Source organism: Spermophilus citellus (genome assembly GCF_964194105.1).
Source record: "Spermophilus citellus genome assembly, chromosome: 7".
NCBI lineage: Eukaryota > Metazoa > Chordata > Mammalia > Rodentia > Sciuridae > Spermophilus > Spermophilus citellus.
In genome coordinates, this window is record NC_138188.1 from 125,490,780 (window position 1) to 125,508,484 (window position 17,705).

General features: G+C 31.5%; 1 protein-coding gene across 1 annotated transcript in view; it reads right to left on the minus strand.

Annotated features, from left to right (window-relative positions):
- EPHA3 (EPH receptor A3) overlaps positions 1-17,705 on the minus strand; it is a 352,568-nt gene that overhangs the window by 321,798 nt on the left and 13,065 nt on the right. The window contains exon 2 of the mRNA XM_081300943.1: positions 12,157-12,221. Coding sequence (XP_081157069.1) covers positions 12,157-12,221 — 65 coding nt within the window. The remainder of the gene's footprint in view (positions 1-12,156; positions 12,222-17,705) is intronic.

Below are 17,705 nucleotides of genomic sequence, written 5' to 3' on the forward strand. Positions count from 1 at the left end.
CTCTAGTCCAAGTGCACAGAATAAACATCTTAACTCCCATACTGCTTAGCAGTTTTCCATTAAGATAGAATCTATGTTGCTTAGCATGATATATGAGGCTCTTCATGATTCAGGCTGATATTATAATTCTTTTTCTTTTTTATTTTCTTTCAGAAACTTTATCCTTTACCCTGCTATGCTCTGTTTTCTGATGACCTGGGCCATTTCTCAAAACACATAGCTGTTCAGCCTGTACTTAGTGTCTGTGGTGCGCAGCCATGCATACCTGGTAAATTCCTACTCATCTTATGCTTCCCAACCTCTTGGTATAATTTTCCCCGACTCATGTCAAGCAGAAGAATCAGTAACATTACTGTATCTCTTGTGAATCTTAATTGATTACTGTAATTGTAGCATAGTTGCTAGTTCACAAATTATTATCTTCCACCAAACCTAAGCTTCCTAAGGCGATATCTTAGTTACTTCTTTCACAAGATTTTGCACAGAGGAATGGTGATATGTATAATATAGAAAGATTGTTTCCATTCCTTCTGCTGTTTCTAGGCACCTGATCCTTTTCCAGATATTTAAAATTGGGTGGACTCACTTTCTTCTTTTTAAAAATGAGAGTAAAACTTCATAGAATTGTGGTGGAACTAAGTGTCATTACACAGAAAGCACCAGAATTCATACACAACACATTATAAAAATATTAGGTATTGATATTGTTTGCATTCCTACTTTCTGTGATAGTACCTACCTCACAGTAAGAGCAGAAACAATTACTGAGCAGTAGGATGAACAAAGTCCAAGCTACTAAAAATTTTAGAAGCCATTTTTATACTGCAGGAACTATTCACAATTGAGCAGAAATGACTATCACTGAGGCAAATTTTTCCGAACCACAATTTTCTGGGGTTATAAAATTCCTATGTATAGATTTATCCTTTAGTTTTTAAACTTTGTTGAAGAACTAACTTTTTACCTTATATAAGTATCAAATTATTTTTTAAAAATACCTATTATCATCATCTATTTCTGAAAAATAAACCCAATAAAAATTTAGAAATTCTTTTAGCCATTTAGAAGACACAAAACAAATATAACCATGTGTGGACATTCAAAATCTCAAAGATTTACTGGCTGAAGGATATAACATCTAATCCTTCTGTCTTAAGATTTGTCACATTAAAATAATACACTATTTAAAAAAAATACCCCCAAATATTTATTGATTCTTATCAAACCTGAAATCATGTAATATTTCTTTTGGTTTTGAATTAAACATTTAAGATACTCTTTTGATGCAAGTGGACTTGGATTTATATTTGAATCTAATCTAAAATCAATTTCTGATTGTCAGAGAATAAGTTAAGAATCTCTAGTGATCAACTGGCAGCTTAGTCTATAGATCATGAATCAGGTGCAGATGAGGAGACAAGCATAACAAGAATAGAGAGCTAATTATGATTCGATGCTACCTGATTTTCCTGGGTTTATGAAAGATTTGCAGTTTTAAACTCCAGAAAAAAAGTGGCTCTGGCTTACTGATGTGTCCTAAGATATGATTATTATTTAGGGTGCTGAAAGGAATGAGACACAGGCAAAATGGAACCACCATATAACTCAGCTATACCACTTCTCATTCTATATACTGAAGAAATAAAATCATCTTACTACATTGACACATGCATATCTATGTTTATGGCAGCAAAATACACAATAACCAAACTGTGGAACCAGCCTAGGTGTCCATCAACAGACAAATGAATAAAAAACTTTATTCAGCCATTCAATGAATTTATAGGAAAATGGATGGAATTAGAGACCATCAAGTTAAGTGAACTAAGTCAAACTCAGAAGGTTAAGAATTGTAGATTGTACATTTTCTCTCATATGTGGAAACTAGAGAGAAAAATGGTAGGGAAAAAGGTGGGGGTGGATCTCCTAAAAATCAAAGGGAGAGCAACAGAGGAAAAGCACCAAGGTGTGGGAAGGAGGCAGGAAGGGGGAAGGTGCAGAGGGAGAGTGATATTAGCCAAATTATATTGTGTGCATGCACAAATACATTTAAAAATCCCATCAATATGTAAAACTATAATGTACTGATAAGAAATGTGAAAAAATACTCTGAAGTATAATTTGCTGAATATTAAATCATATAATCTTGACTACTCAATATTATCTAAAAACCAAGGCAGAGAAGGAAATAAAAAGAGCCTAAACCAAGACCCAAAGAGCAATGATGTGACCTTGGACAAGTCACTAAGACTCCCTGAGACTCAAGCTGCTTGTCTACATAATAGCAAATTGCACTAGATGATTTCTACAGTCTCTGCTGCCTCTAAAACCAATTATGCATTCAAAAATATTGTACTTTTCCAAATAAGGTAAATTTTCATTGCCCTAGATGGAAAATTGAGGCAGCTTTATCAATAAGCCTTCTCACAAACTTCTACAAACAGTATTTTTCTATGGCTTATGACTACATTGTTGTTAGCTGCCAATAAGACACTAGGCAGATTTACATTCAAAATTATATCATTAATTCTACTTCCAAAAGTGACCATGCAGCACATTCATCCAACATGAGAGGTGCAATGACATATGGATGCAGGGATTTCCTAAATGGGCATAGTTGATTCATAATGTCCAGAACTTTTAAATTGTATTGGAAACTTTTGAGTGAACCATGACCATCAGCTTTCTTCACTTCCATTGCATAGAGTGAGCATCTAATCATAGACTGGGAATAGAACTTATTTTATTTCATCACTTGGCAACTATTCTCTCTTCCTTCATTGGATCAGTCTCTCTAGTAGCTGGATTCATGCTCTTGTTACTTTGAGAAGGGAGGTCATCATTTTGCAGGCACTTCAAATTTTGCTTATTTTATTTTTTGTGGGGGATGGGGTACTGGGGATTGAACTCAGGAGCATTCAATCACTGAGTCACATGCCCAGCCTTTTTTTTTTTTTTTTGTATTTTATATTTAGAGACATGGTCTAAGTGAGTTGCTTAGCACCTCATTTTTGCTGAGGCTGGCTTTGAACTTGCAATCCTCCTGCCTTGGCTAAACCCTTGGGATTACAGGCATGTGCCACCACACCTGGCTAAATTTTGCTTACTTTTAACATTAAGCCAAAAGCATGTATACTGATATTGTCATAGGGAAGGGAAACTTAATTACTTCTATGGCTAGAGTACCTTATGCTCTTTTTTCTTTTGTTTACCTTTCCTAGTTTCCTTGCATCTGCTATAGTTCTTACATCTTTCTTAGTTGTCCAAATCTACTCTTTGTTGTATGTTTTCATTATAAAAATGACATGCTTAGAAGAAGGATGGGGAGGAGAAGAAGGAGGAAGAGAAGTGGAGGAGGAAAGGATGATCAAATTTTAATGCTCCTTCTGAATATCTTAGGGGAAAAAAAGTGAAAATTAACTATTATGTCAAATCCTGAAGATATATAATGAACTGAATAGACAGCCTGCTCTGTATTCTTGTAGTACATCAAGGAAAATTCCACAATGCTTTTTCTGAATCCTATCTATTCTTTAGTTTCACTATGCTCCATAATCACACATAAAATCCATCATGATATGAACTTAGTAACAGTCTAGGAATATCTCATAGTCATTTCCCAGACAATCTCAAATTCTAGGCACTACTTAAGGGAAGCTTCATATTCTTATCCAATTTCCCTAGCATTTAATTCATGATTATTCTAATCTTTTGGTCTCTATGTCATATATTTTTTCATGAACAATGGATGTCAGATATACACAGTATAAATACTGCACAAATATTTGTAAATACTGCAGATACTAAATAGTTCAAACTGAACTCCAAGATTACATAAGAAATTTGATGATCTTGAAATGAATCCCTGTGACAAATTGCTAAGAATAGATTCCTCAAGTTTCCAGTAAAACACTTATTTTCTCTTGCTGTGTGTTTATTATAAAATCTTACATTTCAGAACAGCAATGACTATATTAATCATGAATCATCATCCACTGTGCTGTATTAATTAGGAAGTTCAGATGAACTACAGCCCTGAATCAAGCAGCGGCTTAATATCTAGTAATGTGTGTTTCATTACATCAGATAATGATTTTCAAGCACAGTGATTCTAAAACTTGGGCAGTATCAGAATCACATGAACAGCCCCCCCAAAAGCAGACCACTGGGTCCTACCAGGGTTTCCAATGTAGCAGGCATGATTGGGATCTAGGATTTTCTATTTGAACAACTGCTGTCTACAAATTTAGAAGTATTTTGTCTGTATTTTTATCGGCATTACTGAATGAATGAAAATGATTTGTCAAGTTAAGCATAATCAGAAAATCCAGTAAATTAAGCCCCCTTGATTTTTTCTTCTTATGTGTCAAATAATGGAGATGAATGATTTTAGCAACTTCCATAGGAATTACTGGTGATAATATGTTTATGTATAATAACTCCAGAATAAATTGAGTACCATTAGCATACAAATTAAGGTTTCAGAAATACTTAAGGTGGTTTGTAGATATCATAACCCTTCAGTGTTCTTAAGTCCAAAGGCTATCATTTGAGTCATGGGACTTATATAAAAAGTGCTTTGCACCATATTTTTTTCAGGCTAAATTTAATTTCTTAAAGAATTACTTTCAAAAGAAATTAACCACTTGAGTGTAACAAAACTAAAGGTCAAAACCATTAATTCCTAAAATTAAAAAAAAAATACTTTAAATAAGCAAAACTTGGGGGTATTATTTTGTTTACAAATTTTCATTAAATTCTTCATTTACACTTAAGAATGAACTATTTGAAACTCATTTCCATTGGGATACATATGTTGATTTTCTTCCCAACATATAAACAAATACTTAGAAGCTAGAACATAGTATTTATCCTAAGTATGTGCTCTATAAAGTATTAAAGAAAGAGGACATTTCTTAGTAGTGACGCAACTTACATTCAGTCCGAAATATACTATTTGGAATGTCTAACAAATTTAATGGATAATGAACTGAATACAAAGTTTTTCATTTAAAAATAACATTTCTACATTTTGGTTACTTTTTAATAACTGTCTTTTTTGACCAGAAAGTTACCCACATCTGCAGTTGCCCCAAAAAAACAAAGCTTAGTGTCAAAAAATTCCTTAGATTAAAAAAATTTTTAAATACCACCTATATGAGAAACCAATAAGATGCAAAAAGTAGGTCTTTGGTATCACTTTTCTAAAGCTAGTTAAAAAAAAAAAATACTGAATGGTCATAGTGCATTTACGAAACATTCAAACATTCAATCCAGAAAGGAAAATTATTTGAAAATATCTTAGCTTCTTATTTAACTTTAGTGTGAATGGATATTACATGAAGATAACATAGCACAAATTAATTTTTAATAAAGTGTGACTAAAACACACATAAATATAATTCAACTCTTGTTTACTTTGAATCCCACAAAGTTATATGTCAAATTAAAAGATACAATGCATATTATGTGTTTTTTTAAAAATTCCAATCTATTTCCCAGAATATAAATAGTTTTGTAGTAGAGAAGATGATTCATATAGAAACATACAATGTGAGCTAGAGATGGAAAACTTATTTCCATTTTTTAAAGCACTGGATACATAACATTTTAATTTTCATAAACTAAATGATGTTCAAATACATTCTAACTTTGCCATTTTCTACAATTTATGCAGTTTCCCTTCTTTCACTGTGAATTTTTTTCAGAAAGGTGAAAAAAAGAGCTATAAAGCCTTGTTATGTTTTTCTAATTTGATCAGACATCCTTCTTTGAAAGGTTAGTATAGTAGGTAAAAGTGACATGTTTAAAATAGAGACTGGGCAGAAAAATTTCAAGTGACCAAGAATCACATACCATATGTGTCAAAAATTTGATTTTCCTGGATTAACTATTCAGCATAAGTAGAATTCTAACTATGGTTCATAAAGGCATAATTCCCAGGTGGTTATTGCTGACACACAGTTGTCAAAATATTTTCTCTGCATTTCAAACCCCATTCACAATGTGAAAGCTAGAAATTGAGATAATTTGAAGAATCCAGATTTCACAGATGCCAGTAATTTCAATATTGAAAGCAAATTGTTCTTACTGAAAAATATAAAAGCAATTATTTTTTAAAAAGTATTCTTATTATTTCTACCTCTATTTATGATTTATTCACTTCAAATATTTCTGATTTTCCAAAGTGGAATTTATTTCCAGGATTCTGGCTTTTAACAACCAATACATTTTTTCCCAATATAAAGTTGGCTTCATCTAGTTTTATTATCAATTAATTTCCAATTCATGGGCTGTAAATAGTTTTTAGATATATTTAATTAAATACTTCTGCTAGTACTAAAGATGTTACAATAAGATGAATATAATAAATAAAGATAGATTACACAAATATAATTTTGTATATATGTTATGAGTTCAATTAACTGTATGCTTTTATGAAGAAAGAGTGAAATTTAAAATTGATACCATTTAAAATAACAGAGTGGGATCATCAGATTTTTTTCAACATATATAATTGTTTTTTTAATTTGTTATTCTTTTTTATAAGATTTTATTAATTTTCAAACAATAATAACTAATGGGAAACTAATACAGGAACTCTAAATGTTGCAAATAAAAGAGAATTTCATGAAATGGGAATTGTCCTCATGGTGCTCACAGTTTCCTGGTTAACAAAAATGTCAATCAAATATTTGTGTTCATGTATAATGGTGAGCTATGGAGGAACAACAGAAAATAACGTGTGAGAAGGTAGATGAGCTTAACAGGTGTTATGTTCTAGTCTGTGTCAAGGGACAGAGGTGTTGAGGGTGGGCTTGTGAAAGGACTATAAGGTCTCTATGAAGGACAAAATTCAATCTGAAATCTGAAATATTAATATTTGAGGAAATTCTAGTCACATAAGAAATAAACTGTATAGCTAACTACCACATTTTTGACTCCATCTATTCAAAATATAGTGTTTAGATTATATGCAAACTTAAGTCTGCAGATTTAATGGAATAACAATAATGTAATGTCAAAGACAATGTGTTAGATTCTTAATTGATGTAGTGGTATTTTCTGGAACCGTATACAACACTGTCGATTTTCCTTGTCTTAAATGGAAAATTCAAGACTTTAAGTATAGACTGAGATTTAAGGATATCTATCTATATCTATCTATATCTATTTATATCTATCTATCTATATACACACATATATATATCATAAGGATATATATCAATAAAGAGTATAGAAATAAGAGAATCTCAAAGCTTGTGTGTCTTAGAATTAGAAATGTCATTTTTATAACCCTTTCACATGCATTATCATAGACTGTCAAAGATGTACATGTGTATATAAATATCTCATTTGTTCAAGTCTCATTAGCTTTAACATACTGTGAATTATCACTATTCCTTTTTTAAAACTGAAGACAAATGTTTTTGAAGGTTAATTGGTTTGCATCATATCATACATCAATAAATGATAGAGTCAGACTTTAAAAGCAGGTGTACCAATTCTAAATGATGTGCTTATTCTATTTTAGTGCTTTGCTTGTTATCGATGACATTTTACTAAAGCACTAAAAGAGTAAACCTGGGAAAATACAAATATCATTATAACATATAATTGTGCATTGCTATAGCCTCGATTTAGACAACAGGATATTTAACCAGAGATAAAACATTCCATTTTGTCAGGATACCTCTAATTTGAAAATAAGATAAATACTAAGAGTGGCTTAAAAAAAAGAAAGATGTTTCTTGCACATAATTTAGTGGTTCAGTAATGCCAGGGTTCCTGTCTGGTTCCTCTAATGCTCACTGGGCTCTGCCTTTTTGCAGCTGCTCTAGACACTGGACCTCACATGACATGCTAGAGGGAGGGAGTTCTGGTCCTCACCCCACTTCTATCAGAAGGAAACTCTTAGAAGTGACTGGAGTTCTGATCCAGTCTAACTGCCTTCACTTACACTTGCTTAAACTAATCTTTGTCAAAGTGACTATAGTGGTCATGATTAGCGCTGGGATGAATGGACATTTTCCCCACAGAGTTGCAAAGGGGCCAGTTTCCTAATACCACAGAAAAGGGGTGAAAACCTGAGCAATAGCCATGTTTTACCAGCCAAGAGAAATCAGGGAACAGACATTGGGTGGTCAACCAACTGTCTGTCTCCACCCAGAGAATGCTCTGAAGAGCATTATTATTGCTAAGGCATCAATAAATAACTAAGGAAATTTAATTTCACATATGCTAATATTGATTTTTTTCTTTTATCATACATATATGAAACTCATTTCTGACTGTGCTTTTTTTTAACTGGACCCTATCTGTCTCATTGTCTTCTCCATATTTGAGTTCCTTTCATTGAATCCTGACTCGTGATTCTTTTGTACTACTTAATCAGCCTATAAATACTATCCTAAGTGAAGACTATGTAGCTGTACTTCCCTGGGATCTTTCTTCTTGTAATGATGTACAGATTAAGAAAGTTTACTTGGTGTATTGATCTTATCGAACAATCAATCAATAAAACTTAAGTATCTATTCATGTATAAGCAACAGGGTTTTTTCCTCAGGTTGTGATCCATAATATGGATAGGTTTCTATAAGTGTTGATTTTCCTCATATCAAAGAATACTAAAGCTTTTGAATTGTTTATTGAACTTTCTGAATATATATGCAGTATTCAACTATTATAATTCATAAGTCTCTAAGGTCTAGAGAAATTGTTGTTTATACCTGCTTCACAAAAGTGAACATAGTGCCAGAAAATATCTGTATCAAATAAAACTTCCAATGAAAAATGACATCTCAGATATTTTCAGTTTCCAAATTTGTATGTTAGTTTCATGACCTTCACTTCAAGAAAATCAGAGTTTCATTACATTTACTCCCAGGTTTTTGTCCAAGATCTAAACTTACATATAGTATCATACACTCTTACCTGATTTTCTTTAAAATTTGAAGTACTGTTTAGAAATTCAGATGGAATTACTCCTCAAAAAATGCATAATTATAAAGTTTTAGAAGGAATATTTCTTTGAGGAAAAGGGAGAATTGAAACTAAATACATGAAGGAATGAACTACTCTTGGGGCTGTTTTTCCCCAAATATCTTAATTTTATGTAGCTTAGACAAAATAATTATTCTATGAATGATGCATTTCAAATTTAAAATCTGTATTTCCACAGATTTGGAATTCAAAACTTCTAATTAGAGTATAATTGGGAGTTAGGGAGGAGCTGGCATTCCTCCATCTCTTTAGGAACCCCACACATCTCCTGATGGAGCATTATTGTTAGTTCTGGAATTTAAGGTTTCACTACTTCTGCACTATCATTTTGGAACTGATTATTCTTCGTTCACTGTAAGATGCTTAGCAGTGATGCTGGCCTCTTCCATTAGATTCCAGGAGTGCCCCCTGCCCCCTGCTGTGGCAAAGGATGTCTGCAGATTTGCCAGATGTCCCCATGAGGTAAAATCAATGTCACCTTTCCTTGCATCCCCTCCTCCTGCTCTAAATCACAAGAACAGGATTTTCTGGAGTTGAGTATGGGGTAACATTGTTACTACAATATTTTCCTTTGAAGTTGATGTTCATATTTTAGTTTGCCTACAATCAGATGAACTGCTTTTATTAGCATTAATTAATCAAAACAATAAGAAGTTTAAAATTGTTTCCAGCTATCACATGTCATTTTTAAATCAAAGGTATCACCATTGTTTGAACTATTATTTCCTCTCTAAGCAAAATAAACATAAAATGTATCGGTCCTTGTCATACGGAAATGAAGGAGATTAGGTAATAAAAAATTAATTGTATTTAAAGCCACAAATAATTGTACAAGCAAGGGTGTTAAATACCACACCTAAATTTCCCCTGGAGAGATCTCGCCCAAGAATCCCCCTTTCCTTCCCCTTCTTTCCTTCCTCCTTTCCTTCCTTGTTTCCTTCCCCCTCCCTCCCTCCCTTCCTCTCTCCCTCCCATTCTTCCTTCCTTCCTTCCTCCCTCCCATGCCCACCCTCCTCTTGTTCTTCTCCTTTTATTTCTATCTTTTTGTTTTTCTAAGATTTGGGGAGTATCATAAATTTCACAACCAATTGGAGAAATTTTCTTTTTTTTTCCCCTGAAAGTCATAGTGATAAACTTGGAAAGATTGGCCAGCTGTTTTAGGCGAATTTATTAGAAGAAATAAGGAAGGCACAGCTGCAAGATGAACAGAGGAAAGCAAAGAAGAGGGAGCCAAATGGCTGAGGGAGCTCTCTGAGGCAATAGTAAGGGAAAAAAAGAACTGGAAACTGTTGACTGAGGACACCATAAGAAATTCTCAGGCCATAAGGAGGTGGGGAATAGGTCCAAAGATGGAAAATGTCATGAGGTAAGTTATTTTGAGAAGTGTGTCTTAAACTTATGTGTTTAAGAATCACCCCAGAAAGGAGGTGTTGAGACCAAGATTTCAACTCTGGAAGTCTGGGACTGGGTTGGGAATAGGCTAATACCAACCCAGAGTCCGTCCCACATCCCTGGCTGTAACAGCTTGAGGTAGTACCATAGTGCTGGACATCTCACCCTTGCACCCAACCTATCTCTCGATGTCCATCCTATTTTATCTATGAAAATAAAAAAAAATGAGAAACTGTGGAACTCTGATACTAACAATGAAATAATTTGTTTTCCCCAATCCTCAATGTATAGAAATATGTTATCTTTGCACTTTCTTTAGAGAAAAACATAGGTAGGATATTGTTTTGATGTGCATCTTTCTTTCTTTTTTTCTTTTTTCTTTTTTTTTACAAAAAAAGTGTATATTTCTATTAGCAGTGTCATTATGGTTTTTGTGTTTTTTATATCGTTAAGCACTGAGTATCTAGGGCATATTATCAGATGGAGTAATGAGAAACTCAAATTTCTAAAATAATTATTAGGATTACATTTGACTTTTAGTTGCTCATTTTAAATGAGTTTTCCAGCTCAATCCTGAGTTTCGATTCATTCTTTATAACAATCCAGACAGTGCATTAATCCCAATCATTTGATTCCTTTTACACCTATGGGAAAACCAAACCTTGGCGTACTTCATACTCTTCCCTCCAAAGCAACTAATGAAAGCCTGATTGTAGGTTTTGGCATTTTGTCAATGTCAAGGTGTGCCAGAAAGAGAAACAGATACAAAGATGACAGATAGATGAAGTATCCTTGATGGAAAACATCCGCTTGTGAAGAAGCTGGTAGTATTGTAACAATTAGTGTGTTTAGGCATAAGAATCTAAAGACTGAACACCAATGCTAAGTGAGGCATTTACAATGACTTTTAAAAGAAAACTATTGGAAAGGGAGAAAGAATACTTAAATTTGTTACTATGACAAATATTTCAAAATAGCACTTTTCATTTCCTGAAAGCTGCACTAGGAAACAAAAAGGTGTGTTTATTATACAGTTTTGTAGGAAATGAGAATTTTCCAAATGTATGACCTGCTTTTTATTTAAAAAGAAAACAGAATATATAAGGTTTTCTCTCTTAAAAGCTTCATTATAAATATTTGGGGCACCAAAATACCATATACACAAATACTCTGTACCTGGCTTGGTAAATATTAAAGATGTAAAAAGCATAAAATTTTAAATTTTAATTTATATTTTTCCTAAATTAGATCCCAATTGTAAATTATTATTCACATGTTGCATATATTTTAAACAAACAAATCAAGGCAACATCAGTTTATATTGTTGAAAAATAAATTCAACCCTACACACAGTAGTCACCATGGTTCATTTTAAGGTCATGACTTTGGAGATTTACCATCTCCAAATACACACTTCCTACATATCTTGAAATTTAGAATGTCTTATCAATTCACCTATTCTGAACTCATCACAAAAAAATATTAGATGGTCATACATAGGTCATCTATAATGTCAGTAATAATTAAAATATTTATTTGATCCATTCAAGCAACTGATAAATTCAGAAAAAAATACTTTGAAGTTCTTAATAGTTTTATGGGACACAAATATTAGGTTGTCCTTGTCCATATAATAAATACATTTATAGTATAATTTTTCATCAGAAGTATAATTTTCCTTCAGAGAACACATTAATACTTTCTTCTGCTGCCTACAAGAGGCAATGGACACATTCCCTTTTAATAATTTATAAACTCACCCCATGTGATGGATAAGAGATCCAGCCCAGCTCCCCTTGGATTGTTTTTGAATCCAGTAGATTGACTGAAAAAAAAATACAGAAACACAATTGAGAATAATGAATTATTATTATTTTATTTTATTTTTTTTTAATACTAGGAATCCAGGGGCATTCTGCCACTGAGCTACATTCATAGCCCTTTCCTTGCCTTGGCGATCTGAGTAACTGGGACAAGAGTAATGAGTTATTTCTGTTTGTTCCTATTAAATTAATGATGTATATTGATGTTAATATTGTTGTTCAAAAAATGGAACTGTTCTTTCTGATTATAGTGTGTGATAAGTATATGATGAGAATTACAAAAACCAACATCGCAGAGGGAATATTAGAGAATGAAAAGTTTCTATGGCTTTTAAATTTGTTCACTAAGATAGGCTTATACTTGATATATTGAAATATTCTGACAGATTATTTATTGATTTAAAGAAAGAGTTAAAAAGCAAAATAGGAAAATCATTAATTCTAATATGCTGTAAAGTATCTGCAAAGACAATTAATTTGATAAATCTTCATGATTCCCCCATGGGCTAATGTCTTTTTATATGTTTACATAATTAATAATCTCTGGACATTTCATGTTCATATTGAAACAATATGATCAATACCAAACACATTATTCTGTTGTGTTTATTTTTAATAACATACAAGTTATTGACTTACATGTAATAAAGAAAATGCTCAACTTCTAATTTCAGGAGAAAACAAAACAAAAATATGCTTTATAATACTGCCTATATAAAGCTTTGCTCATTTAAAGAAGATATTATTACTCAAAGGCTTTAATGAATTTATTCAGAACTTTGTGTGAGTTAGTAAAAAGTCTTACTCCTAATCAATGTTAAGAGATGAAAAGTAAATATGCATATTTTTGCATTTTTATAATTATTTCATGAAAAAGGCAAACTATTTCTTTACAATACAGGGTATTACTTTTTTATGGATTACAAACTAAAATAAAAGAAGTTACTTTAAATATAATTCATAACAAGCAAAAATCTCACTTTGATCATCAATCCAATCTGATCTTTTAAATAATGGAAACAATGGTTTCACTTTATTCTTCTTCTAAATTAGAAATCAACACATGACTCATTAATGCCAGACATAAAGGAAGGTTACATAAACCAAGTATGTATTATTATCATGAACCAGAACAGGCTATATATACATTCAATAAAAGAATCATTTTGGGGAGTTTCATACATACACAAATTAAAATAAATTAATATTAATTAATTATTATTAATATCAAGTAATGTTCCCCACATTATTCAACATGTTCATGTGTTTTCAAATACACGAAAAGCATAATCCTTTCTTTAAGCATCTCAATTAAAATTTTACAAAAGAAACATTAACCATACAAAATATTAAGAAAAAAGAATAACATATCTGATAGAGATTCATGTCTTAAATTTTCTAACACTATAAAATTTTAAAAAGAAATTATTTGGTTGTCTTCTTTGTTGACCAATAAAGTGAGTATAAGAAAGGTTTTAAATGATTATAATTTTTAAAAATATAGTCCTCAAAGTTGAAATCTTTCTTTTGCAAGTGAAGGAAAAACATAAACTTACCCTATTATCTTGGAATTTTTTACCAATTAAAATCTTTGAACTCATAATAAATCAATTCCAATAAGAAGTAATTTTCTTTAGAGAAGAAGGTAGTCACTGCATGGATTACATAGAGTTATTTTCATAATTGAATTATATCCCAAGATATCAGTTTGGAAACTAGCAGCATACTTCATTACATTGCAATTTTGTCTCCAAAGTGATAAAAAAGCCCTTTACTGATTAATCAGTGTTACAAATTTTATTTCAGATTAATCAGTGTTAAAAAGAATTTTGAAAATATTAATAATACACTCTCATCTTTGAATTAAACCATATTGTCAATATTCATTCTGATTAAAATATACATAGTTCAATTGTTGATTATATCACAGCCTTCAGTTGATTTCTGAGTTTGACATAGGATTTGTATAGTGGAACATGCAGTGACAATATTCATAAATCATTAGATCACATTGGCAATGTTCTAAAAGCTTTGGTTGAAATTATCATTGTGGATATGCAATAATTGAAATGTATTAGATGATGAATATATATTTGCATGAATATATATTCATATGCTAAGATGAATGGCTGATTTAATTTAAATATTCATAACCAGAGAAAAAAGTATTCAAGGCAAAGAACATATGATTATTACTTTGTATTTACTCAGTAAATAATTCATTGGAATGTAGTTTGTTAACTGAGGATCTAAATTTTCTTAAGTTTTCTTCCATGATAATGGTGATAGGAAAAGAAATGTCTGATCACATCTGCCTTCCGTTTCTACTTAAAGGAAAACAGCTAAGCCAAAACAAAGTAGAGCATATGGTCAATTAAAATAAGTGTAGTGGATGAATTAAATCTATTTCATTACTCAGAAATTGAATTTTAATGTGCTCCACTTAGCATAAGTGAAAAGAAAAAAAAGAATTAGCATTACTCACAATTTTGATTCTGTTGTATATCAAAATTTAATGATCACCACTAGGTTATCTCACAACATGAGGATCAAACAGCATAAACTCATTTTAAACCACCATGAATTTGTAACATACTTTGTAGACCAGTGTTCTCGTAAAAGTGTGTATGTACCAACAATTCAATTTTTGTTTCTGAATTGTGTTTATAGTCAACCATCAACACATGACCTAATCAAGAATAGCTTACAAAAAAACACATTTTAGAAGTACTTAGCTTAGATTTATAAGGTACCTTTTATTTGTAGCCAAATAATAATAACATAATCTAAGAATTCTAAACACTTTAAAGTGAATAGCTGCTAAAATAGGACTTCAGACTTCCCAGGATACAAACCTCATGTCTCCTGGGATTTTTTTGTATAGCAGTCCAAGATTAGCATAACTGAGATAAGAAGAACACAAAGTCAATGGAATTTGAAAGTAAATCCTTAAGTGATTTCCTTGGATATACTGACTAAATCTCAGGTTACAATATATCATCTTAAACCACACACTGATACAGCTAAGATCCTTGGTCCATCATGTTTTCCCTTCTCAAAACACATGCAGATCTGATGGCTTCCTCTCTAGTTGTGGCACAATTAAGATGGCAGGACAGAGAGGACAGACAAGTCAATCATGTTTTACAAATATGACAATAGGGCAGTCTGAGTCTTAAAGACATGGGGAGGGATATTTCAATTTCTGGAGCACTTGTGTTCAGGATAATGAATCTTAACAAAAAGTTAGGAAATTAATTTTTAGGGTTGTTAGAAACACATAGTTTAATTCTTTAATGCCTGTCTTATGTTATTTACCAAAGGTATAAATTGTTCCATACCATATTTTATACTCTAATGATAAGATTTCTAAATGTCTTTGGTGCATAACAGGAAAAATATTATTCCATTAGTTTCACAATACAAAATAGGGCTGGGGATGTGGCTCAATGATAGAGTGCTGCTGAGTTCAATCCTTTGTAACCCCCCTCCCAAAAAAAGAATATTTTCTATTTTCTATTTAAAGAGCTATATGGAATATATTAATTTTTAAAATAAAGTGTTTTAAGTTGAAAGCATTTTAAATTATATTTACGTTGATGTAAGAACCAAGCATACAAGGGCTCCGAGTGTTTATAAGAACTTTTGGAAAGGTCATTTCTGCCTCTGATTTTTTATTGCTATATTTCCCAATGCAGTGGATTGTAGAATTGTGGATTTTGGATGAGAGTCATCTCCTCTTTTCTTTCCTGTCCTCCATCACAATGGCAAGAATCAATGGAAATTCATTCCCTAAGTTTGCTAATTTTCATTGACAATGTCATGACAGATTGTCTACAACAAAAAATTTATACCATCTTCTCTTCTTACTAACCGGAATGCACTAAGGGTATTATAGAGACTCATTTATTCAAACAAGACTTTGAAACAATTGTTCTCAGTTCATAAACAGATTAAAAACTCAAGGTATAAATTTCTGAGTTTTCACTCTTAGAAACTCATTGACACATAAAGATTATTTTGAAAACATTTCAAAATTCTGATTCATACTGGCCTTTCATTCATTTAAAAAGTCTGACACTCAACTAAGTATTCACAACTTGCAAGATTGTTTAAGTGCTAGAGATATACAGTGTTAAAGGGGTTAAAAAAATTAAATGCCATAATTTCTTCTTGAAGCAAAAAATCTTATCAATTATCTAATAGCATTTGATACTTTTGTAATTATGCTATAGCTGCATTTTCTGAAAATGTTTTTTATTTAATTATCAGATAATAACTTCAAACAAACAGTAGGCTTTATAATAATAGATATATTTTCTTATAAAACCATTACCTATATAGCCAAGTAAAAATAACTATAAAACAACTACAACAGAAAAAAAAGTCAATCTTTTCATTACATCTAGCTTTTACTAAAGAAAAATGGTACTGTATTTTCTGTACACACAATCATTGTAATTGTACAAGCTACATTTCTTATATACTCATTTTTATCGTTTTCATCACTTTCTGTTATGATGAACAAGAATCCTTCGATGTAGGTTACAGAGATCAGAAGGGTTCTTCAATCTGCTTCTAAATGATACTTAACTATCACAAATAGAAGAAAATGATACAGGAAGGAATGCATTTTGTTCTTGACTTTGTAATTTTCTCTGTAGTTTTCTGGTCAAACATAACATGGAATTAAGAAATCAAGATTTATTTTCTGACAGAAGTCCTCCAAAGTCAACTTTTCAAGTTTTGTGTATTTGCTAGGGTATGCCATTGAGAAGAAATTTAGAGAAGTGAAAGTTTATTGATTTCAAGTGTGTTTATTTCAATTTAATATTTGTATACTTTACATATTATTAATTGCTCCCATGGGCTTTTTACTTGTATTTACTTTATATTTATCTAAACATAATGAAAATATTTTAGTAGATATAACGAATATTATAGTTCATAGACAAACCATTATAAAATGTTACTAAGACTAGTAGTAATCACCTATCAATTATTTGCAGGTAAAATTTCCAGTAAACTACATTAAATTTAACAGAAATCTTGTATCTGGAAACAATAACTTAAGACTATTTCTCAATCAAACAACAAGGTAAAATAATTATTTGAGTTAATGAAACAGAAAATCTCAAATGCTTAATATTATTTTGTGTGTGTGAAAAACCTCTTGTCACATGACATTTTAATGGTTTATTTGTGTGATCTAAGAATATTTCTGAACACGGTGTTGTACTATCAACTTATTATTATTAACTTTTCCTCCTAGGCAATAATTTGGGATTTACTTCCACACAGCTCTTTATTATAGAAAAAAATTGTAATTAACTGCCTTATCTAAATCTGTGCCAACAGCAGTGAGAACTTGGAGCCAAACCACAGAATCTCATGGTGAGCTGTCTGTGTTTGCAAGACTAGAGAGGTTCAAGGAAATAACCAACCAAAGTTGTACTTGAAACCTGGACAAGGAACAAATGTAAAAA